Source organism: Paramormyrops kingsleyae, chromosome 18, assembly GCF_048594095.1.
Source record: "Paramormyrops kingsleyae isolate MSU_618 chromosome 18, PKINGS_0.4, whole genome shotgun sequence".
NCBI lineage: Eukaryota > Metazoa > Chordata > Actinopteri > Osteoglossiformes > Mormyridae > Paramormyrops > Paramormyrops kingsleyae.
This window is the reverse complement of record NC_132814.1, coordinates 5,566,945-5,590,987: the sequence shown is the minus strand read 5'-3', so window position 1 is coordinate 5,590,987 and position 24,043 is coordinate 5,566,945. Positions and strand designations below refer to the sequence as shown.

At 40.3% G+C, this 24,043-nt stretch overlaps 2 protein-coding genes across 4 annotated transcripts; both read left to right on the top strand.

Annotated features, from left to right (window-relative positions):
• Positions 1-682: 682 nt before the first annotated feature.
• ap4m1 (adaptor related protein complex 4 subunit mu 1) lies at positions 683-8,319 on the top strand. 3 transcript variants are annotated; one of them, XM_023829292.2, is made up of 16 exons: positions 683-798; positions 1,055-1,135; positions 1,271-1,356; positions 3,467-3,573; positions 3,971-4,067; positions 4,161-4,271; positions 4,353-4,433; positions 4,704-4,766; positions 4,894-4,960; positions 5,213-5,266; positions 5,393-5,499; positions 5,613-5,704; positions 5,951-5,995; positions 6,469-6,519; positions 6,621-6,738; positions 6,990-8,319. In XM_023829292.2, exons 2-16 carry the CDS (start codon positions 1,078-1,080, stop codon positions 7,179-7,181), a joined length of 1,329 nt encoding a protein of 442 aa, XP_023685060.1. In that variant the 5' UTR covers positions 683-798; positions 1,055-1,077; the 3' UTR covers positions 7,182-8,319. The 3 variants fall into 3 exon arrangements, with proteins under 3 accessions (XP_023685060.1, XP_072557927.1, XP_023685061.1); XM_072701826.1 differs by having other exon boundaries at positions 690-1,135; XM_023829293.2 differs by lacking the exon at positions 1,055-1,135 and having other exon boundaries at positions 694-798; positions 1,172-1,356.
• A 1,063-nt stretch (positions 8,320-9,382) lies between these two features.
• LOC111852918 (arrestin red cell-like) lies at positions 9,383-23,225 on the top strand. The gene is made up of 15 exons (XM_023829295.2): positions 9,383-9,550; positions 14,312-14,342; positions 14,435-14,495; positions 14,833-14,877; positions 15,653-15,843; positions 18,065-18,124; positions 18,194-18,261; positions 18,367-18,502; positions 18,573-18,657; positions 18,830-18,902; positions 20,191-20,328; positions 20,991-21,074; positions 21,281-21,357; positions 21,449-21,503; positions 22,500-23,225. The coding sequence occupies exons 1-15, from the start codon at positions 9,528-9,530 to the stop codon at positions 22,594-22,596; spliced, it is 1,224 nt and encodes a 407-aa protein (XP_023685063.1). The 5' UTR covers positions 9,383-9,527; the 3' UTR covers positions 22,597-23,225.
• The last annotated feature ends 818 nt before the right edge of the window (positions 23,226-24,043 follow it).

The following is a 24,043-nucleotide window of genomic DNA, read 5'->3' as shown; positions in this document are numbered from 1 at the left end:
TCTTATTTTTAGTTTCATTATCTTTTATTCGTTATCTTGCCAGTTATGATTAGTACGAATCCACTCCGGCACTGTTGCCCTGAATGTAACACAAAGCAATAATAAATTACACCATGATTAATGTAAATCTTACAATAGACTTTATTTTTTTCTGCGTTATGAAAGGAATTTAAGTCAGTTCAGTGGTAAAAGCAGTTCCCTTTGGCCGTTGTTTAGCCATTTATCTCAGGACAAGCGGGTATAGAAAATGGATGGAAGGATATTTGGCAAACAGCGAAGCAGTTAGTAGGTCGCGCTCTCTTAATAATCAGTGTATTCACAGATTCATTCCAAGTTACAGTGAGCAAAGTAAACCGCACCAATATTACAAAAACGTATTGAACTTAGATATAAATTCTTAAAATTCACAACCTCTCTGATTTTTGTAAATTAAGACAGGCCACTAAACGGCCCCATACACTCTTATAAGATCGTACCGCTTTAAAACTGATCTCATGTGAGGTCATTAACCCGATTTTGCATTGATACTTAAATGTTAAAGCTTACTGATACACAACCACGCTCGGTACGTACTTTTTGGATACTTCATCTCGCGGCATTTGATGCGCAGCTATGACACACCAAAACACAACCCGCCATACATTGCGCGAAAGCATCGCTTGCCATTGGCTGAAATCGCGTGATGTAACCACGCATTGCGACACGTAGAGTGCTTTCAGTATTTCTTGGTGGCTAGTTTTTCGCTAATGAACTTGTCCTTAGTTTGAACATAGGAGCTTATTTATTTAACAAATGAGGGTGAGAAATATATTATACTCACCCATTAATTTGTCGTCTTCATTCGGCGGATCAACGACAAACATATAAATGCACAACTTGATGATAAACATTTTAATAATGCCTATAATGTAACATTATACATATGGCTTATTGTGTACGTTAAAGTGTACTGACTATTCCCAGCACTGAAAACCATGTTTCAGAATGGTCCGTAGTCCACAGGGATTTCATTGTTGTTTTTTTAACATTAATTGTTGATGTTTTGTTCTATTAGTATTTTTGCTGATACGTCGGAAGATGATTTCCCAAGTCTTTATATTGTCGTCTAAGGGAGATCATCTAATCTACAAAGACTGTATCCTTCATCTTTTTATTCTGATCATATTTTCAGTGTGCAGGACACTACATGCGTCCTTTCTGGAGTGTAATCTATTTATCACAACAACTTTCCTCGTCTGCTGTTTGGAGCGTCCTTAGTTTGCCGTGTCAGTTCGGGGAGAGGCGACCACTGATGCTATCAACGTGTTCTATCAGATGGTGACAGCTTTACCTGGGGATCAGCCCCCAGTTGTCATGGTAAGTGCAAAACTATTAATATGCAAAATTACAAAACTGTCAGAGGAATTTAAACCTCGAGTTAAGTTAGACCAGTGTTATTATATATTTGATTTTCTAAAATTTAGTTGTTCTTATTTTAAATATACATTTCTTTTTCGTTTCTGTATAATATAGTTTCACTTTGAGTTTTAATAATTTTATTTCTAGGGATGGACTGAAAATTGTCGAGCTATTTTATATGTATAATCTCTAGAGAATCCTACATGAATAGAGAGTGTACATTATGTATGTATGTACAGTATGTCCTCAAAATGGACAAAACATGCTTCAGGTATTATTAATGATAATTAAAGCTAAACAAATAATCACTTTAGCTAAATAATATTAAAAACAGTAACAGAAAGCATTTGCCATTTGTTTTTATTTTAGTTTTCAGAAACGCTATATACATTTTCTTTTGGCTGTAGTTTTATTTTATTTTCATATCTTATTTCAGTTTGTGGATATTCTTTTATAGCTGTGTTGTAGTTTTTGTTATCAATAGATGTAGGCAAAAGTATTGGGATTGCAATCAAACAAGTGAGGAAGTTTATGCGGCTACATCAAAATTGTGAGCAGAAATAGCTGTGAATTCTTGTCCAAGCAACCTGCAAAATGTCTTGTTTGGTTTAGTGGTCCTTGGTGATAATATAGATAAACTTTATCAATGCACAAATGAATGTGCAAACAGCCATAACATCACAGATTGATTAACTGCAATTATGAAGACAAGCAACTTAGGATCACAAGAGGAAAAGGTATATACAGTGGTACCTCAAAACTCGAACTTAATCCGTTCAGAACTCTGGATGGAATCCTAAAAAGTTCAAGATCTGATCCAATTTTCCCCATAAGAAATAATGGAAAACCTATTAATTGGTTCCAGGCCCCAAAAAAATTACACCTAAATATGTTTTTTTAGCATTTAAACACAAAATGAACTGGATAAAACAAGAAGAGCATATACTGTACTAAACACATCTAAGCACATTTATCAAAACAGTAATTTGTAAAGTAAGAAAATAAATGTATCCAAACAATGTGTAAAGTTAAAAAAAAAAACAATGTGTCCTGCCCCGATCGTCCGCTCCTTCCGTGTGCCACCTCATTAACGCCGTGTGGAATCCCCTTGTGATCAGCTGTTTCTGGTTGTTGTCATCAGTCCTCCGTATTTCGTCCGCGTTTCAGTTTGTTTCCCCAGTCCGGTCATTGTATTGTCCGTCTGCGCTTTGCCTGCCTTACCTGTAATTAAACCCCGTATTCCCCGATACCCTGACATCTGCGCCTTTGTCTCCGTTCCGGTCCCGCTGGGCACGACAATTTTATTATAATTAAATGTATTAATGGTTTATTATTAATATTAAAATAATGAATAATAAATTTATATTTTAAAATGTATTTTATTATATAATAATAATCACTGTTACTGTCTATCTGTCTAGACTGAAGTGTTACCCTTTGATTCTGCTGAGAGACGCGCCGCGTGACTCATTTCCCCGTGCATACAAGTTATCTTAGGTTGGCGTTCAGGGTTTGACTTCTGAGATTCAGATCGAGTACTACTACTAGGTAATTTTTTCCGAACTGGTTGGTTCGACTTTTAAGAAATTCGAGTTCTAATGTGTTTGAGAACTGAGGTACCACTGTATAATATACATATGAGGCTGCTTGGTTTACGTAATACTGCAATCGCATTTTACAGAATACTCGATAAGTATATATGTTAATATGAGGGAATGTGAATGTAGGCATAGTGGGAGGTGGACCAGGTACTGTACTGTGATATCAACCGCTTGAATGAATGAATAAATTAATGAACTAAACTAAACAAACAAACAAACCCAGTAGCACTTCTTAGAGCACTGTGCTGAGATGAGAAAGGTAGAGTAATACTTTCAGAAGAGCAACTTGTAACATATCAGATATATTTTTTGAAGTTGTCTTGAATCTTTTTCTTGGTGTGGCAATTAGTTTGGCCAGGTCGTCTGACAATCTGATTACACCTCTGATACCCTGTCGATGAGTGTCCATCATCCTGCAGTATATATTGACTGATACGCTGTGTCCTCTTCTGTTTTGTACCCTGAAGACTCGTGAAGGGCTGCACTTCATACACATCAGACAGGGGGGGCTGTACTGTGTTGCCACGACAACCACCAATGCCTCCCCATTCACCATCATCGAGTTCCTCAACAGGCAATTTACTTTTTATGTTGTTTTTTAGAAGCCAAAAGACCCCCAAAAATCACGTTTTGTACCTGAATAATGTGGTCATACTGCATTACTGTTCTCTGTTTATGATCCTGTATGTTTGCTGAAGGAAATTAAGTTAATAAGAAGTGCTAACACTATGTTTTAATATAAATTTTTGTGTATTCCCTGATAATTGGGCAGTGTTTTAGTTACAAATGCCAGTACTGTTCTCTATACTACTTGCTTACCTAAAATGATGTCTTGTTGAAAAAAGTTTTTTTAAGCATTATGATAATATTATTTTTTTGCAAAGATCATTTAATTGTTAAATTGTAGTCATTTTGAATGAAAGCATCAGATAAGTAACTGTGTGAATTTGTGAGGTGATCGTGTCGCCTAGATTGGCAGCACTGATTAAGGACTACTGTGGCAGTCTCTCTGAGAAGTCCGTCAGAATGAACTTTGCCCTAATTTATGAGATGCTGGATGAAATGCTGGTGAGTTGGCCATAATATATCCTCGTTTGGTCATATCCTTCTGGTTGGATGGCTGCCATCTCACCCCTTTGTGTTCTCCTCTGCCTCACCCAGGACTATGGTTACATCCAGACCACCTCTACAGACATTCTAAAGAACTTTATCCAGACAGAGGCTGTTAGCTCCAAACCCTTTAGCCTGTTTGACCTTAGTAATGTGGGACTGGTAAGGCACATTTTCTTCTTCTTCTTGATTGATCTCAAAATATTTTAAATGTTTCCCCTTCCCATGTCTCATTGCTTGCAGTTCGGTGCAGAAACCCAGCAGAGTAGAGTTACCCCTAGTGCATCTGCCAGTAGGCCCATTATGTCAAGCCGTGGCGATCAGGTGAGCTACACTGGTGAGAAATGATGCTGTGTTTACCAAGCTGGTCCCCAGACAGTCCATGTTTTCGCTCCCTCCCAGCTCTCTCCCAGACAGTCCACATTTCTGCTCCCTCTGAGCTCCCATTAGGGAGCAAAAACATGGACTGTCTGGGGGAAACATAAGTGACCCTGTGACTGGCTTTATGTACCACCAAAATATCCAATATTTGTAGAGAAGGCATTGCAATGTATACTTGTACGGCTTGCAATCTGTCCTTGATTCTGGCTCTAGGGAGGGAAGAATGAGATTTTCGTGGATGTGGTGGAGCGGCTAACGGTGGTCATCGGCGCTAACGTGAGTCTCCCTCCCTGAGTGCTACTGGGTTCTTAAGGTGTGCTTTGAAGTAACTCGGAACAGTCAGCGTTTTAAACAGCCTCCTGTCTTAGGCCTTCATAACTCTCTGTGCCTGTCTTTGGTATAGGGTGTGCTGATGAAGGTGGACATTCAGGGTGAGATCAAGGTGAAATGCTACCTGCCCACCTGTTCAGGTAGGATTCTTGAGGTCCCAAAGACAGCACTTGGGTTGGTGCTTATGGACTTCTAATCCTGGTATTGCTAGTACAAATCTAATGATGGATGCTGCTGTTGTGCCAAGTTTTCTGTCAGTTTTCTTTGTCACAATACCTTCTGCAGAATATCCAGATAAAAGAATCTAAGCAAAAAAGCTGGGTGGGTGGCCTCAAAGTCCCTTGGCTCCCCTGTTCTTTCCAATCTGATATCAATGTTCTCTCTTTGCACAGAGATGAGGATTGGGCTTAATGAGGAATTCAGTGTTGGGAAGTCCCAGCAACGAGGTGTGTACTGCCCCCTTTCGGCTAAAACTTCTTTCACGTGACCAAGTGCTTGTTGCCCTAAAAAGAAACAACACATTGTGTACACCAATAACGGTTCCTCTTCCCTTTCTTCTCTCCTTCCGTTAGGTTATGGGGCTGCAGTGCGAGTGGATGAGTGCAATTTCCACCAGGCTGTGCGACTAGATGAGTTTGACAGTTACAGAATCCTGAAAATCTGTCCTAGTCAGGGGGAGGTAGCTATGGCAACCATTCTACATACCCTTTAATCACTGATCCAAGGTCCTTCGGCACTGCTCTGTCTGTACTGCCACTTAACTTGCTTCCCTCTGTTGTTCTTCTCTTCCAGCAAACGGTGATGCAGTACCAGCTATGTGATGACTTGCCCTCTGCACCTCCATTTCAACTCTTCCCCACAGTGGAGAGAGATAAAAGTGACCGGTATGTTGGCTGCAAGCTGTTCCAGTTCCTCTCCTTTGCCTCCACTTCATGTTCTGTGTCCAAAAGTATCCTGTTATAACATATTTAAAACTAATCTCTCAGCCAGGGTTTTGATAAATCTCATATCACTTATGCTAGTCTATTCAGAATTCTTATAACAATTTGTCTTATTATGCATATCTGTTATTAAATTCCTTTATGTTCTCTTTCTCATCTCTTGAATGTTCTCCCTTTTGCTCAAAAAAGGCTGTTAATTTACCTGAAACTCAGATGTGACCTGCCACCCAAAAGGTAAATGTCATGACTATATTCTCTGCTAAGTTACATGTTTAGAATGTCGTGTTTGCATAAAACCTTATCCTTTAAAATGGTTATAAGAGGAAAGTTTCAAGATACAAATCCGTCCTTTGCCTGCTCTGCGGTGTTCCCCACTTCAGTTTTCATTGACTTTTGTCTATAATGTCTATAAAGCTGTAATGTGAATTAGACATCACTTTCTGTTCTGAATCCACTTCACATTGAGGGAGTTAAACGCAGTGATCTTCACAGCCCTATAAACTGGCCTGTACTTACTGTGTGTTTGTCGTTTAAATTTTACCGTGTATCTTATCAAATAAGGAGGTTTTTTTTTCCCGTTTCATGGTTTTTAAGATTCTTTGGTCAAGTAATGCAGCCTTTTTCCATTCTGGGTTTTGCACTTTTGTCTAGTCGGTTTCCTGTTGCACACGTACTGACACATATTGGTGTTTGTCTCTCTGTCACAGCGCTGCCATAAATGTTTCTGTTACCGTACCTATACCCAAGGGCTCATTAAGGTAAGGGGGCCATGTTTCCTCTCCCTGCCGTTGTCATTACATCTAACCTTTTGTCATACTCTTTTCATAACACTGCCATTATTGTGTCCTTATGCTATAAGCATGTCCCAAGAGCTCAGCAGCCCAGACCAGAGGGCGGAGCTCCAGCCCAGCAGCAAAGCAGTTCATTGGGAGATCTCTCGCTTTCCGGGTGGCGCTCAGCTGTCTGCACTTTTCAAGGTAACCAATCATGCACTTTTTCCATATTGACAGACAGGTTCCCAACAGAGGTTGAGTAAATTGTGCATTTCAGAACAGTGAACAATCAGTGCCTTTGTTTTCCATTTGATTTGTGTGTCTGGTGAAACATTTATAAAAAGCTTGGTCATGTCTGCAAATAGAAGTATGTAAGGTCTTAAGAAGTCCATAGATTCAGTTGCAGGAATCGCCTGCAGACTTGCCTGCCAACCATCATTTCCTCTTCTCCCCAGCTTGAGGTCCCAGGCTTGAGTGCTGCCTCACTACTGGAAGTAGGTCCGGTCAGTATGAGCTTTGAGCTGCCAAAGCACACCTGTACAGGCCTGCAGATCCGCTTCCTCCGCCTAACCCCAGTCCAGCCCAACCCATCTCCGCGCTGGGTGCGCTATGTCACCCACTCAGACTCTTATACTATACGCATCTAATAAAGCCCTGCCACACCCTGAATCTAGCATGTCCACGTGTCAGTTGAAAGAAATTTCATGTGGGATTCCTCATCCTTCATTCCTTATGGTTGGCATTTCCTCAGGTGGGAGTGAAGAAGTAACATCTGTATCTTCTGCCCTGAGGACGACAATATGGCCTCCATTTGTCTTAAACTTGCACAGCTACCCCACAACAACCTCTGAACCCCTCGAAGCTGAAGCTTCATTTGCACAAATTTACTGACAGTGTATCCATGCTGCTTAAAACAACCCTTTGACATGTGTGAGATATTTTAAATGATGCAATTTGGACTGACCAAATCTTAAAGATGTATCAGGAAATCGATACCTCATGTTCTGCTTCGCTGCTGTACACATGAAGTAGCAGGTTAATAGCAATCCCTGGTTCTCTCTTTCAGACACATGATGAATGCATTAATCTGAATTCGCAGCCTAACAGATGTGACTGTCCGCAAGGCGGGTAGATGGAACTGATCAATGAAAAGTTTGCACCCAGTTATGAGCCTCCTTAAGGTCTCACAGAGCAGGATTTCTTAACCTGTTCCTCAGAGACCCCCAAGCAGTCCATGTTTTTGCTTGAGCTGGGATTAGTCCAGTCTGGTGGTTTTATCTAAGATAAGAGTGATTGAGTAATCAATATTAAAACAATACTGAATGTTATTAAATGTTACCATTCACACAATGTCCTGTGGAATAAAGCCATCATTCTAGATTCTCACCATACCTCTTTAATAGTTTTGTCAAAGTGCAGTGTTCTATAGCAGTGACCTCTGTGTTGTTTCAACACCCTTCCTGCCTGTATGTTACATTTTTATGGTCAATTTCCCTGATGCTTGTTCATAAGAAATGGAGGCCTTTTGAACTGGTGAGCTGTCAGCAATTGTCCTTAAAGCATAAAGTTGGATGAGAAGGGTAACAAATCTGCAGGTTTAAAAAAAAAAAAATTCTGAATGACTATTCTATTCCGAATAACTATACTATTTTAAATAGGTGATAAATCACCTATGGAATGCAGTATTCTTTTACAGGGGGTCCCAAGGGTGCGTTTGTAATGAAAACACTGAAGTTTTCAAATGATGTATGAATAAATAAATGTTTGATAATTGATTCATTACAATTGGCCATTTTGATGCTTTGTTGTACTCTTTAATTGTCTTTGAGTAGTGTTGATTGCATATCAGGGTAGTAACAGCATAGTAACCCCTCACCTCACTTAAGCCATTTATGCTACAGTGATTGTTTACAAGAAATAGCTTTGCTGTAATGGTGATCGAAAAATAAAACAGACCAAAACAATGTAAACCAGTGTGAACATGCTACTGTCAGTGATATCGACACAACCCGACACCAACTACCATGACCAGTGTGTTCCATGCAAGTTTGAAAAGTGTAGAAATACTAGGTTCCTATTATCTTATCGGCTTGAGAGTGCCTTTTGTAGCAAAAAAAAAAAATTAACTGTTAAAATTATTTTAAAATTGTTGTGTTGTGTGTTGTCTTCTTTACATCTGTGATAGTCACTCAGACATCAGCATCTACCATCAAAGCGGATAGAAAATTGCAAAGACTGAGTAGCAAATTTCTGCTTTGTACATAAAATTAATAGCTCTACAGTTTGCAGTCTAAGTCTCCGGGGTGGTAGTCAGAGATATTTTTTAAAATGTTATAAACTGACCCTGAGTGTTCTTTAGTTCTTTAAGCCAATGAAATATGAATAAAATCCTAGGAACTGATGTATTTTCCTCCTGGGTGTACTGATACAAGTAAACGGAGATCTGTACTAATTCTGCAACATCTTTAATGATATCTTGAGTGAAATAACAGCCATGTTAACTTCTGAATAGGGTCACGCGTTGTTTTCTTAAAACAGGGTGACCTGCAGTGATGCTAAATCTGCAACGAGAGATATGAGGTGGTACTTTTTTGAGAACAACATAAAGAAAAATATGCATAAATACATACAACGCACCGTTAAAGTTTTTTGTCATATTATTTGTAAGTCTCTCATCTCAAAATAAGACTTTCCTTCGGCGTCCCATCACAATGTTTTAAATCCCGGTCACTCATTTCAGGTGATCTCGAAATTGTGGCATTTCGGCCTCTGATTGGCCAGAATCATATGTGTGAGCGCTTCTGATTGGGCGGGAGGAACGCCAGTCTCCGTCAGAGGGTGGGCTCTGGATCGCTGTCGCGTTCCAACTACCGGGCGGCTGGCACCTCAGGGCAGTATCGGGGTCTCGTGCGTGAGGGGGTGATATTCTGCTTAACTACGACCCTAAAAGAAATACTTCGGTGTATAAAATACACACATATACGTGTACAGTGATGGAGGACATGGCGGGCACCAGGTAAGACATGATCTTTATGGTTGCTTTTAATTCAGCCTCGCAGGCACCACACTCAGGGGAAATAGCGCCGAGCTTGATTTTGGGGTTAGGGGCTTGTGGAGTTGCCCGTGTCCGCTAACCGGCTACCAGGTTATTACCTGCGGGGTGGATACGGTCTCCGTTTGCGAGGTGGTTCCACTTGGGGTTGATATACAGTTATGAGGGTAGGTCACCGCGCCTCATGAGGACGCGTTCATGGTAACGGTAACGGGGAAGCGGGGGTTTCGGTGTGAGTGAAGCGCTTAATATCAGAAGGGAGCCGTGAACTGTCTGTCCGGGGATTTATAAAGGGAATGGTGTACGGACACTGCCGCAACGTGTCTATGCATTCCTGCTGATAGGGTTTATGTGTGCTGTCATTTAAAATAAAAAAAGCAAAGTATTTGATTTGTACCCCCCCCCCCCCCCTTCTGGTTGCTGGTTTGGCATCTGGAGGAAATATTTGGTTCTATCCGTTTCAGTTGAGCAGGTTACAGACCATACAAGCAGCTATTTGTGATCCACGAATATACTGTAATATTTGCTTCACAATCCCAGTGCCTTTGCTTGCGCTGTACTCTTGAGCAAGAGACTTTGCGTCGGTTGATACTGAATGACTGGTCTACCGAGGCTGTAAAATGTTCTCTAAAAGTTTCCATGGAGAAAGTTTTTTCTATTAAGCGAACCATTATCCAGTAGAGACAAGGACTGCGTTGGACTTGGTCTCCCAAGCTATGAATGCTGGCATGATGTATGTGTGGCAGCTACTTGCATGATCTGAGGCACAGCTTGTTATCACTGCTGACCCATGATGCTCACTGGATGTGCGTCTGTCAGGGAGTCACCTCTTATCTAAGTCTCTCAGATATCTTAGATTTAATATCATAGATCACCAAGTTTATTCTTTTTTTTCACATTTTTTTTTACAACGATGTGGAGGAGTTGGGACTGTGACGATTGTGACCTTGGTAGGTAGAAACCCATACTGAATTTCCGGTTTTGGGCGGTTTTGAAGCACACTGAGAGAAATGAACAGAGGCAGACAAACCGATGGTAACATTACAAGGGAAAAAAATGGTCCCTTTAAAATAGTCCTGCACATTCTTGGTGGCTGTCACATTCTTGTATTTTTTCTTGTTCTATTGTGGTCATCTTTGTGCTTTTCTTAGCCGTGACATGGGTTTCCCAGCAAAGGCACAGATGAAAATTTTAAAGGTGCCCTACCAGAGGCAGTTATTCTGACTCTCACATCTGTCATTTAAAAAAGTCCCATGTTTTCATTATAATTCTGTCACATTATAATCATATGCTCTGTTACCTCTCAAAGAACAGAACTGTCTTCCTGTCACACAGTATGTATGAAAACTAAACGGAAAACAGGCATTTGGCCTTCTATGGATTATTGTATGTTGGATACAGGAAATTAGCAGTGACAATGGCGAGTGTCATGGGGTCAGGGTATATTGGCTATGCAAGTACTCATCAGCCCAGCAGCGTCTCTTAAATTTTTACACTGGGTTAATTTAGACAGTTCAATATTTGTAAAGAGTCATTTCAGTGTTCCTTAGGGCTACAACAGAATGGATAGCCCTGGGTCATTCCATTTTAATTCAATACATTTCCAAAAATATTTGCCATACCGTGAAAAGGTACTCTTTTTGAGCTTTCTATTAAAATGTAGTTGAGCCATGTATAGCTGTAATAGTAATTCTTTCACAAGAAAACACCCTGATTAATAGATTGTTTTATACTCACTGTGTAGAAAGGGTGCTATATCACAAATGATTTTTTTACAACATAAAACATTTCTGAGGTCTGGAAGGTATGTGTGATTCACATGCTAAATTTCCTCAAAACCAAAAATGGTTACACACAAAGGCCATTTATTGAATTCAAATGGAATAATGCCCCTGGGGCTTTTTCTCCTTACTCTCTTTTAACTTTACTTCCTTTTTATCTAATGAGAAGTTGGTGTAGCCCAAGGCAATACCCTTTTGGGTGTAAATGTGCTTGTCTTGTTGTAATCAAACTGAAACAGCTAATAACACAACCATCTAAAATATATAGTTATCAGAAGCTGTGTAATTATGACAAATTAATCAATGAAGTCTGCTGTTTATTTCTGTGCTGTTTTATGATTGACTAATACTTGGATGAATTTACTGTATGTAATTGACCAAGATGAAATGTAGCGAGAGAGTGGAGAGTCTCAAAGTCAGTCAAAAACAATCTCAAAAGGAAAAGGTATGACTAATTAAGAACATATGGAAAAGGAGCTACTGATCTGGAAAGGCTGTTTGAGGAGGTTGAGAAATTTTTGGGGATGTACTGTTGATGCTATAGAGATACCAGGGTGCACTGTGGCAGGCAAAACAGTTATTGTCTTCAGAAGCTCCTAGAGATCCTGATCTTTAGAAGTTGAAATTAGGCTTGGGTCCTATTATGATGACAAAATTAGCTGAGTGGGGGGGCGATTTATTCTGGGGGTCTAACCACACTCCCCCCAAATACCCAGAATAGCTTGCTTTTCAAAATACCATCAAAATACTGTGTACCGCACTGCAGTATAATGTCTGGACAGTGTGACGGTATGGCTGGGCAATATGCCAAAATATTTTATCACGATAATATAATTATGATGCAATACATTCTTACTCTAATTTAAGGCTTTGCTTAACATTCCGTTAGGATTCCCGTTAAATGGATTCAGCACATAAAAAGAGAAATATACTTTTAATAAATAAACCAATAAAGAAACTTTTGGTATAATACTAGAAAATGCTGTCAGCACTGTTTGATGCTGGATTTTTTCTCTGATTGCCTTCCTGCATGTATAGGGGATGGGTTTGACATTGCTGATAGAGCTGCTACCCATCTTATATTGAAAAATAAAATGGAATCTATCCTGTATTTCTTCAGATTGAAAATGAATACCCTAAATGTTGGCGTCTGTGACTGTAAGCACTTGCGTTCTATATGTTCTACTGGATAGCATTGATTCAAGTGGTGAAATAAGTTGACAGTATGTTCAGTTTTAGCTGGCACTAGTTTTCCGAAGAGTTTTCAATACACAGCACCAGATTTTAAATTGCCGGAATACCACCATGACATGGTCGTCTATTTACCTTGTTAATCCACAATATCTCCTTTTTAAAACATATGGCTGCTGACTTGTAACTTTCTTCACTGACACTGATTTCTTCTGAGGAAGCGCTCATCTCTTAAATGACTCATGTGTATTACCAAAATGGTAGCATGTGGTATGTATACCCCTCTAACTCAATCAACCTTGTGGATTGAGCACTGCCCCCCACTTTTTATGTGAGAGAAATGCTCAGAAATAGAATATGAATATATATTCTTTTCCCATCCATCTTCTGAAACAGCTGAATCCCAACTGGGGGGGGGGGACCGAAGCCTATCCCAGGAACCAACACACGACAGGGCACACACACTCACACAACTACAGGGCCAATTTAGACTCACCAATCAACCTATCCTGCACGCTTTCGGACCGTGGGAGGAAACCGGAGCCCCCGGCAAAAACCCACACGAACTCCACACGGGAAGGACCCAGGACCTTCTTGCTGTGAGGCAGCAGCGCGAACCACTGCACCACCACACTACCGCGCCACATATTCTTTTCCCATGAAAAGATATAAAAATGGCACAGTAACATTTATGTTTGGTTGCCTTTGTTACCTTTGGGGAATTGTGTTCACACAGCTGAATGTTTTAATCAGGCAGAGTTTTTTTTATACCAGCTGGACCTTCTGCTCACTATTCCACTTTCTTGAATTTGCTTCATTTGCAGAAAGATGTAGCTAGTCCATATGTTGTTCAGTGAATTACCAGACACCTTGTGGGGCAACACTATGACAACTGGACGTGTGTGTGGCCAGGCTGTTAGAAGTACGGGCTTGTGATACCACCTGTACCCTCTTGGACCATGACCTGTCTCACTGGTGAAAAAATGCTTTTTTTTCTTCTTTTCCTCCTTCAGTTGCCATGGGAACCAGGGAATACTCCAGCTTGCCACCATAGCAACAAAGCAAAACCTATTTAATGTGTGTGTGTGTGTGTGTGCGTGTGTGCGTGCGTGCATGCACATGTGTGCACATATGTGTGGGTTTATTTATTTGTTTTTTTTAGCTGAATGGGTGGTACTCCAGTGTGATCTGGTACATGGCTCAGAATTGGCTTCAATGTCTCTTTAGCTAGTTAAGTACATGTACTGATAATCCTGGTGCATTATTGTTTGAGTCTGTTTATAGCTAATGATGATTAAGTCCCAGATTAGCTGTGAATCTGTTTCATTGTGCTTTTGCCATTTACTCAGCGCTCTCTCCATTTCTAGTCCTTCATTGTGATGCCTGTTGAAAAATGTTCAATAGGCCAAGCGCCAAGCTGAAGTAACTATTGAATGGAGTCTATTGCCAGTGACTTAATATGCTTAGTATAGGTGAGGATCACCACTGTTAGTTATGGAAAAACATGTACTGTTTGTGTAGTTTGTTCCTCAAAATACCACAATATACCATACTGCTGTAATACCACCCAAGGCTAACACATCCTTGTTATGTTTAAATTCTCTTTTTCTATAGTTTGTATATGTCCTGTATCTGTTCATTTTTGCTACACTGACCCATCTGACACATTGGACCTTGCTTATGCAGACTATGCATTCCAGGGCAAATTTTTTGTCTTGCTGCTGACCTGAATCTATCTCTGTCTCTCCTTCAGAGTTTTTAAGAAGTCAAGCCCTAACTGTAAGGTATAGTATTATGGTCTGTTTCTGCAAGTTTGTGTGTGGGAGTATGTGAGTTGGACTCCTTGATAGTCTGAACTCCATGTCCTTCTTATCAGCTGACAGTCTACCTGGGGAAGAGAGACTTCATAGACCACCTGAATCACGTGGACCCTGTGGGTGAGTATGTGGGGGGGGCAGTTTATGGAATATGATTGTAAGCAGAGAAAGATTTCAGAATCTGCTTATCATATCTGTGATTGAGATAAACCCAGACAAACTTATATAAATGCAAACAGAAATAATGACAGACTGTGAAAACAGGGCTGGTTTTGTAATGATGGTAGGGTGACAGACAAATGTTACTTCACTTCGTAGAATAATTATGATGTCATGAAGAGAATAAGGAATCCCATCAGGCAATGTGACAAAAGAATCATATCCATGCATAGAGTGCTCAGAACAGAACGGTGTGTTTGTTTGCTGTTTAAACCTTTTCTAACACGTGTCTCTCTAGATGGTGTGATCCTGGTGGACCCAGACTACTTGAAAGACAGGAAAGGTACAGCTATAACAGACCTCCTTATCTCTACCTGCTGTATGATGTGTCTCTTGGTACAAGTCCCACAGTCTCCGGCTGTGGGTTTAAAGGATAGCATTTTTATGACTAACCACTTAAGGTTTCGGCTGTTTAAAATGCCAGTGCGATAAATGCATGGATTTATGTGTTTGCTATTGGAAAATATGTTGCCCCTCCAGTTTTATATCAAGTGTATACTGCTTCACAAAAGAATTTAGTAATCAGTGTTGACACACCACAGCACACAGCAACAAAATATGTCCTCTGCTTTTAACCCATATGTGACATCATGACATAGCAGGGGGCAGCTAATTCAGCACCCAGGGAGCAGTGCTTGGGAGCGGTACCTTGCTGGTCGGGGATTCAAACCAACAATCTTTCATTTACAAGTGCATTGTTAAGTCCGCCATTAAGTCACCACTGCCCACCAGCAAAAGACAGTAACTGTGTATTTTATCAAAATTGAATAATGACCTAAATCTGATGTTTTTGGCTCTGTTTTATTGTGTGATGAAATATTTTAGTTCAGCTATGCTTTGTTTTGAAGAAAACACTATCATTACCTTCCTACTACACATATGTGTGGCCATTAAGCCTTTCAAAGCCTTTCTGCTCAGTTTCAGTGTTGGTGTAGTTACTGTGTTTTGCCTTTGTGGGGCAGTATAGAGGTCAACAGTGTGTATGTGTGTGTGTGTGTGTGTGTGTGTGTGTGTGGTATGTCCCTGGTAGACCAGCTAACTCAGCTGTTGCCCCTTAGTGTTTGTGACCCTGACATGCGCATTCCGGTACGGGCGCGAGGACCTGGACGTATTAGGCCTGTCCTTCAGGAAGGACCTCTACATCTCCACCTTCCAGGCCTACCCAGCACTGTCTGAAGAGCCATACAGCCGCTTGCAGGAGAAGCTACTGAAGAAGCTGGGTCAACATGCACATCCCTTCCATTTCACTGTGAGTCATCGCGAAAACGGCATTTCAGTCAGAATACTAACATTAATACGGCACTCGCTACTCATTCTATATACATGCTACAGACATGTACCTTTAAAATCACAATTTTACATGAAATAAGTTGAAACTGACAAAAGTAATTGGCATCCACTTAATTCTGTATTCCATAAAGTAGGCACTTTCCTTTTCATTTGTGGCTTAACATATTATTGTAAATTATAAAACAAATGAAAATGACATGGACAACATTATTGAGACCCCAAACCTAATATTTTGTACCATGCTTTTCTGAAATGATAACTGCAATCAAGCGCTTTCTATAGCTCTGAATGAGTCTTCTGCACTGCTCAGTGAGTAATGTAGCCCACTCTTCTTGATGCAAACTGCTCCTGTTCTCTTAGGTTTGATTGGTTCATTCTCCCAACTGCAAGTTTCAGCTCTTTCTATAGATGTTCATTTGGATTCAGAACAGGACCCATAGAAGGCTGCTTCAGAACAGTCCCACGTTTTTTTTTCAACCATTCTTGGGATGCTCATAGATGTATGGTAGAGCATTATCCTGCCAGATGACCAATAACCTGCAAATGATATGGAGCTTTCTAACACTGGGCAGTAAATTTTGCTCCAGAATGCTTTGATAGTCCTCTGATTTCATTGTGCCTTGCACAGATTCACCCAATGCCAGAAGCTGCACAGCAACCCCTTAACATTACTGAACCTCCTCCACATTTAATAGTAAGGGATGGTGTTCTTTCCTTTGAAAGTATCGTTTTGTCTTCTGTGAACATAGAGCTGCTGTGACAAAAACTAAAACCTTGAGTTTTGTTTCATCTGTCCAAAGGTCCATGGCTCATCAACATGCACATTAGCAAACTCCAGTTGAGCTTTTTTGTGTCTGTCTTTCGGAAGTGGGTTCTTCTTCTGTGGAACCTACTTTTATTCAGTTAGCAAGGGATGATGCGGCTTGAAACTGTTGTACCTTGATCCTGGAGGTCAGTTTGGATATGTTTTGATGTTTAACTTAGTTCAAATGTAGGAGAATTAACTATCCAATCTCCAGTCAATTTTTCTCTTGCATCCATGTGCAGGGAGGTTGCCTTAAACTAGGGTGATCATATGTCCTATTTTCCCCGAACTGGTCCTCTTTTTTTGAGACCTAAAAATGTGTCCTGCCCGGATTTGTAAATTGCCTGAAATGTCTACAATTTCTGAATCTTTGTTTCATGTTTACATTTGCTTTTTATAGTCAATATACTTTCTGTGTGCATATTTATGTCACTTCAATGCCTCTCTTTACATCCTGCCCCCACTGTCCTCTTTTTTGAAAATCAAAATATGGCCGCTACTTAATCCTCTTGATAATGTTAGTCACTGTTATCAAAGGAGCATGCTGCTCTTTGGGGACGGTCCTGTAGCTTTCTCCTTGACCATGTTTGGTTCATACCTTCTTGCTTTCCTTCTCAGACAACTTTCTGCTTTTGCTTTTGTTGTCCATGTGATTATTTTTCTCAGTTCAAATTGACTGATCATGATACTGAAGACACCTTTTATACTAATTAAAGTAAATAGTCTGCTTGACATTTCACTGCAGTACAATTTCTTTTACCCTCTAAAGGGTTCCAGTAATTTTTTCCATGCAATTTTTAAATTATTTACAATAATATATCCATCCATTTTCTGTAACCACTTCAGGGTTGCGGAAAGTACAAAGCCTAGGGGCGCAAGGCAGGAAACAACCCAGGATGGGGCACCAACCGATGGGAGGACAAACTTACACATTCACTCATACAAACACACCTACGGGCAATTTGGTAACTCCAATTAGCCTCAGCATGTTTTTGGACTGTGGGGAGAAACCGGAGTACCCAGAGGAAACCCCACCACATCACGGGGAGAACATGCAACCTCCACACACATGGAACCTTGGCGGAGACTTGAACTGAGGTCCCAGGCAACAGTGCTAACCACTGTACCACTGTGCCGTCCCTACAACAATACAATAAGCTATAAATCAAATGCAAAAGTGTCTGATCTATGGAATATGGAAGAAAGAGTGGTGGATGCCAATTACTTTTGGCAGTTTAGCTTATTTCACAGAAAATTGTGATTAGAGTGGAAGGGTATCAATACATATGGCTGCATCTGTACATGCAGCTACTCTATTATATCTCTGTAACGTATTGCGTGTTTCAGTAACATAATCTATCCGTTTCTGTTCCAGATTCCACAGAATTTGCCATGTTCAGTCACACTACAGCCTGGCCCAGAGGACACAGGAAAGGTAGGAACCTTCGGCTAGATTTGCAAAACACACAACAACAGGAGCACTGAATTCTCATCTGCTTTATAGGCATGTGGGGTCGACTTTGAGATTAGAGCTTTCTGCGCCAAATCAGCGGAGGAAAAAATTCACAAAAGGTAAAATAGGTTTCTCCTCTGTTGCTGTTTTTAGCTGTTCTGTTGTCTGTAAATATAGATCTAGATATATCCCATATATGGGTAATCCTGTGTGTGGAACTGCAGGAACTCTGTTCGGCTGATCATCAGGAAGGTGCAGTATGCTCCAGAGATTCCTGGGCCCCAGCCTATGGTGGAGACGACCCGTAGCTTCCTCATGTCTGACCACTCCCTGCACCTGGAGGCTTCGCTGGACAAGGAGGTAGTGCACACTCACACCTGGTGACCTCGTTAGACGAGAAGCTGATTTCTTTTCCTCTCTCTCTTTCCAGCTGTACTACCATGGAGAGCCTGTTAATGTCAATGTCCACGTCACCAATAACTCTACCAAGACTGTCAAAAAAATCAAAATATCCGGTGAGGCGAAAGCACAGTGGAGCACTGTACTCTTCACCTTCGTTGTTTGTTTTTGTCCCCTCTATCCCTCCTTTCTCAGATTTCGCCATCCTCTTAATGTGTGAGCTAACGTAGATGTTAGGCATTTCTGTGTCTGAGTTAACCCCTCTGTTCCTCCTGTTCCTCTCCTCAGTGCGGCAGTATGCAGATATCTGCTTGTTCAGCACAGCGCAGTACAAGTGTTCCGTAGCTCATGTCGAGGCTGAGTAAGTAACATACCCTTAATTCATCCATCACTATGGACTCTCCCTGCGCTGTACTTAATTATTTAAGCACTTGACACATTTTACTTTTTTCATTTCTCTGGCTTTGTGTTTCACTACTGTGCTTTTTCTTAGAAATCACTCTTGTGTTATTCAGTCATTGCTGCTTGCTTGCTTGCTTCTCCTGGAATTAGTTGTAGTTTGTGTGATTCTCCCACAATGCTGGCCGTGTGTGAATACTCCTAACAAGGTCAGACCCTCCAGAAGCAATGCAAACTCAGACCAACTCAAGAAATGGTCTAAATTCGGTTAAAGTCCACTTTTGGACTTGGTTGATTCGCTGACAATATGAAAACAGAAAGTGCGTCCAGCCTGCTTCACTTTTCTCTATGCTTTTTGGCTATGACAGGATAATGTCACAAATGTCAATACATTATGAATTCTTCAGATAGATTACACTAATTTGTAACAGTCCTCAATAGTTAAGCAAAATTAAATTAATGTGATGGAATAGTGCTTTACAGTGATACCTGTGTTTCAGGTAAGAATGACACAAGGATTGTCAGTAGCATGAAAAATAAGGCGGATGTTTATGTTATTGTTGGAGCACTATTTCAAAAACAACAATAAAGCACATGTTGTCAAACCGTAGAGTCTATAAATTTCGTTGTACAAATGTGCAATGACAGTAAAGGTTTTCAATTTCAGCTTCAATGTTGCCAGCATAGGCACAGCCATTTAGTTGAGGATGAAGCGACTCCCATGATCAGTTCAGTGTCCAAAAAGACCAAGTGTGAATGTGAAATGGACTGAGACCACATTAAAGCTAAAGTACCCCAGAAAGTGACCAAGTGCTTTTGGAAGTCGATAGACAATGTGAATCCAAAGAAAACTGAGTTCCCTTTCTCTTGGACTACTTTCTGATCCACTTTAAGTGACTGAGTTTGGTTCTTTTATAATGAACTGTATGTGAAAACACACTTAGACTTGATTTGTTTCACAGAACTACATTTCGCACCAACCTGTTTAAAGCATTCTTTCTGTAAACCAGCCCATCTAGTCATATGTGTTTTTGAATTTATCCATAAAGCTGTCATTTAGATAACATTTCAGTTAAATTTATGTGTGAAATGGGAAAACAGAGAAACTTAGAGGCATTGAGAAACAGAGAGGACTGTAGAGGAACATTATTCAAACAAAACCTGTTCATCAGCTAACATCCTTTTCACTAGATTTACTCAAGAACAGGTTTTCTAATTGCCCATTTTCTCATAACTCCGCTTTTCCCTAGTGACCAGGTGTCTTCCAGCTCCACCTTCTGCAAGGTGTACACCTTAACCCCTACAATGAGCAATAACCAGGAAAAGCGAGGCCTGGCTCTAGACGGCAAGCTGAAGCATGAGGACACCAACCTGGCCTCCAGCACCATGTGAGAGGGGCACGGAGTTGCCCCTTATATACCAGTCTTGTGTCAACCTTACACACTGCTGCACATGTACACTGTGTTTATAGTTACACAACAAACACCATTATACTGATACACTGTTCATCAGGGTTGGGGCCATTCTGGAATGCATTCATCAATTCCAATCCAAATCAGGAAATGGAATGAGTTGGGACTGGAAAACAAACTATGGGGAACAGAACTAGAATTGAATTCAAATTTCAGGGAGATTTAAATTCCAACTCTAGTTCCATTTCCTGATTTGGACTGGAATTGATGAATGTATTCTGGAATGACCCCAACCCTACTGCTCATATTCATTTATATCGCCAAATCTAATAGGCAACATGTTTGTAAGTCATGCTAATATAGCGCAGTTAAACATCCTGATAGAATGTAAATGTACCCAATAACTATATATACCACATACATGAACATATACTATATATTCCCATATAGTTATAATGACCTACCTTGTATATACAGTGTTCTCTTTCCACATAATTCGATTGTTTACACTTGGGATAACTGTACATTTGTAATTTGTTATGCTCTTCTGGTGGTTTGAATACTTTTCTCAGTTTTCCTGTCTGCTGATGTTTTTTGTTTGTTTGTTTGCTTGTTTGTTTGTTTGCTTATTGTCTCAGAGTGAAGGATGTACCCAACAAGGAAGTCCTGGGAATTCTTGTGTCGTATAGGGTCAAAGTCAAACTGGTGGTGTCACGAGGAGGGTAAGGGGCCAAAAGTTTTTGTTACCAGTGTGTACTAGGGATAAAATTTTAAAATGTGTTTATAGGTTTTTGTTTGGTTTGTATTAGGCTTTTAATGGAAAAGGTTTATTTTAATAACCCAATTCCCAACTGGCTTTACTCTCTTAAAATAAACTGTCCTCAGGGCTCCAGTGTCCTGGTTTCCCATGATGCACTGTTTTCCTTAGGGACGTTGCTGTGGAGCTGCCTTTTGTCTTGATGCACCCAAAGCCCTCAGACCTTCCCAGCATCCCCCCACAGACAGGTACCCCCCCATGATGACACCCCAGTCCCCTATCCAGTTTGCACTATGACGATATATATGGAGTGACAGCCCTCTCTCCTTGTATGCATAGCTGTGCCTGACAAAGATCTGGCCATCAGCCCCAACCTGATAGAGTTTGAGAGCAGGTGAGCTGCAGTGTGGGTGTGGCCTCAATGTGGGCGTGGCCTCAATGTGGGTGTGGCCTCACATGGATCTTCACCCGTTGTTTTATAATCCAGGTCTCCAGTGGAAGTCCAGTTCAGTGACATTCTTCCTCAGATTTCCATTAGTTTAGTTTGTGCTATTGAACTGTAGATAACTAATTTATTTTAAAGTGATTCCAGAATGTATCTATTTCTTTCACCTCAATTTTTACTAGTAGCGTCTACAAATTATTTACATGGCAGTCTCAAAATAAAATAAAAAAAAAACATATTACTTAAAATTACATAATAAGTATGATTTTGATGTATTGTTGCTCAGGTGTTTATCCAGAAAGGTCATACTAAAATATATTTCATTAATATGAAATCTTTCATTAATATATACAAAGCAAAATGGGTAGGACTAAAATGGTCTAGGCTTCAAACAATTGTATCCATGTTGGCTGAGGTGGCAGTTGCCATGATTGCACAAAGTTTAAAGTTAGTTTAAAGTTCTACAATACCAGAATAATATATATTGGGATATAACTACAAATGGAATACCATAGACACACTGAAATGCCAACAATTATTTAAAATGTTACCATTAATTCAGATTATGAGTGCACAAAAACTTTTTAAATGCACCTTTTTTGCCTGTGACAAAAAGACATATTTAAGTGATAACAGAGTAAAAAGGCAATATGTTTCCATAAGTTTGGTTTACCTGTGAAAGCCCCTGTTGGAGGGTTTGCTTGTGATTGCCCTCATAGGAGAGTGCACGAGTATGCCGGTAACCTTGCCCTTGTTGAATCCCTTATATTCCTGGGCCAGGTGACAGTTATGAGGTCATTTCATGCCCTTAGCACATGGACACCTCAGTGTACATACAATGTCTATTGACTATTTGTGTGCCTTTTCAGAAATAATGTAGCACAATGGGCTTTATTTCTATATAGTAATTATTGTTTCACTTTTAACTTCCTTTTATCCTCACAGTAATTTTACTCAGGATGATGACTTTGTGTTTGAGGACTTTGCCCGCTTGCGTTTGAAGCGAATAAAGGACAAGGATGGTGACAATCACATTTGCTGAAGCCAGATTCCCCGACTCCTCAATGAGCCATGTCTGGTATGGATACCATGGTCAATGCATAACTCTACGGTTAAGGATTGTTGGAAAAGACACAGCACCCCTCCGCCATCCATGTGTGAACTTTAAAGACTGAGTTATTATATATTTCAGTATTTTGTGCTGATAGCCTAGAGCAGTGTTTCCCAGCCTGTCCCTCAGGGACTCACAGACAGTCCACATTTTTGCTCCCTCTGAGCTCCCTAATAGGAGCAAAAACATCGACTGTCTGGGGGTCCCTGAGCACAAGGTTGAGAAACACTGTCCTAGAAGGAATATCATTGTCCGTGTTTACATTCAGTGACAGAGTTAGATGGACCTCAGTTTGTTGCAGTATTTCTTTTCTACTTGTCAGGTTAAGTTTTGTTTTACAAAACATTTATGCTTGTGTGTCAGTGAGGAATGAAACCTGGGTTTTAACACTGACAAAGACCTGCACATCTAAGGGCATGTGCACACATACAGAATCTTTGCTCAGCCAGTACTCACAAGCCTAACTTTGAATGGCAATAGTGCAGACATTTTAAAGTAATTTTCACCCAAGTCTTTTTGTTACCTGTATATAAATATAACTAGGATTCCATTTTCAGCCATGTGTTGTTGTTGTTTTTTCAAACATTTATAAAGTTTGCTGCATCCTCCTCAGGCAAATTTTCTGTTAGGGACTCTAACTATCTTTTGATTATTTTTTCTTTTCATGGGGCCACTGGGACATGATCGCTTCAACAATGCCTATTAACGCTACCTTGGCTAGCTAGCTGGTTAGCAGAACATGCTGCTTCAAGCACATCCTAAATAAAGAACACATTCATGAAATATTTAGCGTTTTGACGCAAATATGCTGTTTCAATGGTGATAAACACCTACTTATTGGGGAAACTGAAGAAATTAAATATTATATAAAAGTATAATATAAAACATATTATAAATTAATAATTACAAATGATGCAACTACGAGCATTTATGTCCTGTTTTCCATCAGTAACTACAGGGGCTGCATATGTTCTTGTTGCAGGGGGCTCTTTTTGGGGAACTGTGTTTACATTCTATTGTTTCATCCATCTCCTAACTAATTATCTTGTTCAGGGCAGAGGGTCGGGTGGGGGGGGGAGGCAGGAGCCAATCCCAGACAGGCTTGATGGAATTTCAGTCCATCACAGGGCACACACATGTTCACGCAATCATAATACACGGGCAATTTAGAGATGCCAATTAGCCCAAATGCATGTTTTAGCCATGCAACATGAGGACAACATGCAAACTCCACAAACACAGCAGAGGAGGGACTTAAACCCTCAGCACTGGAGGTGTGAGGTTATGGGGTCCCACTGTGCCACCGTACATTTTTTTGCATTTTATCTTGATGTCTCATCCCCTTATATCCCCTTATTTCTCATCTATAAATATCTAA

Excerpts from the sequence above, each read along its gene's own strand:
- ap4m1 (XM_023829292.2), top strand. The coding sequence starts at position 1,078 with ATGATTTCCCAAGTCTTTATATTGTCGTCTAAGGGAGATCATCTAATC. Across the intron at positions 3,574-3,970 it reads ATCATCGAGTTCCTCAACAG|ATTGGCAGCACTGATTAAGG; the intron begins GCAATTTACTTT and ends CGTGTCGCCTAG. Across the intron at positions 5,267-5,392 it reads TGGGAAGTCCCAGCAACGAG|GTTATGGGGCTGCAGTGCGA; the intron begins GTGTGTACTGCC and ends TCCTTCCGTTAG.
- LOC111852918 (XM_023829295.2), top strand. The coding sequence starts at position 9,528 with ATGGAGGACATGGCGGGCACCAG. Across the intron at positions 18,262-18,366 it reads GAGGAAAAAATTCACAAAAG|GAACTCTGTTCGGCTGATCA; the intron begins GTAAAATAGGTT and ends GTGGAACTGCAG. Across the intron at positions 21,504-22,499 it reads CTGATAGAGTTTGAGAGCAG|TAATTTTACTCAGGATGATG; the intron begins GTGAGCTGCAGT and ends TTATCCTCACAG.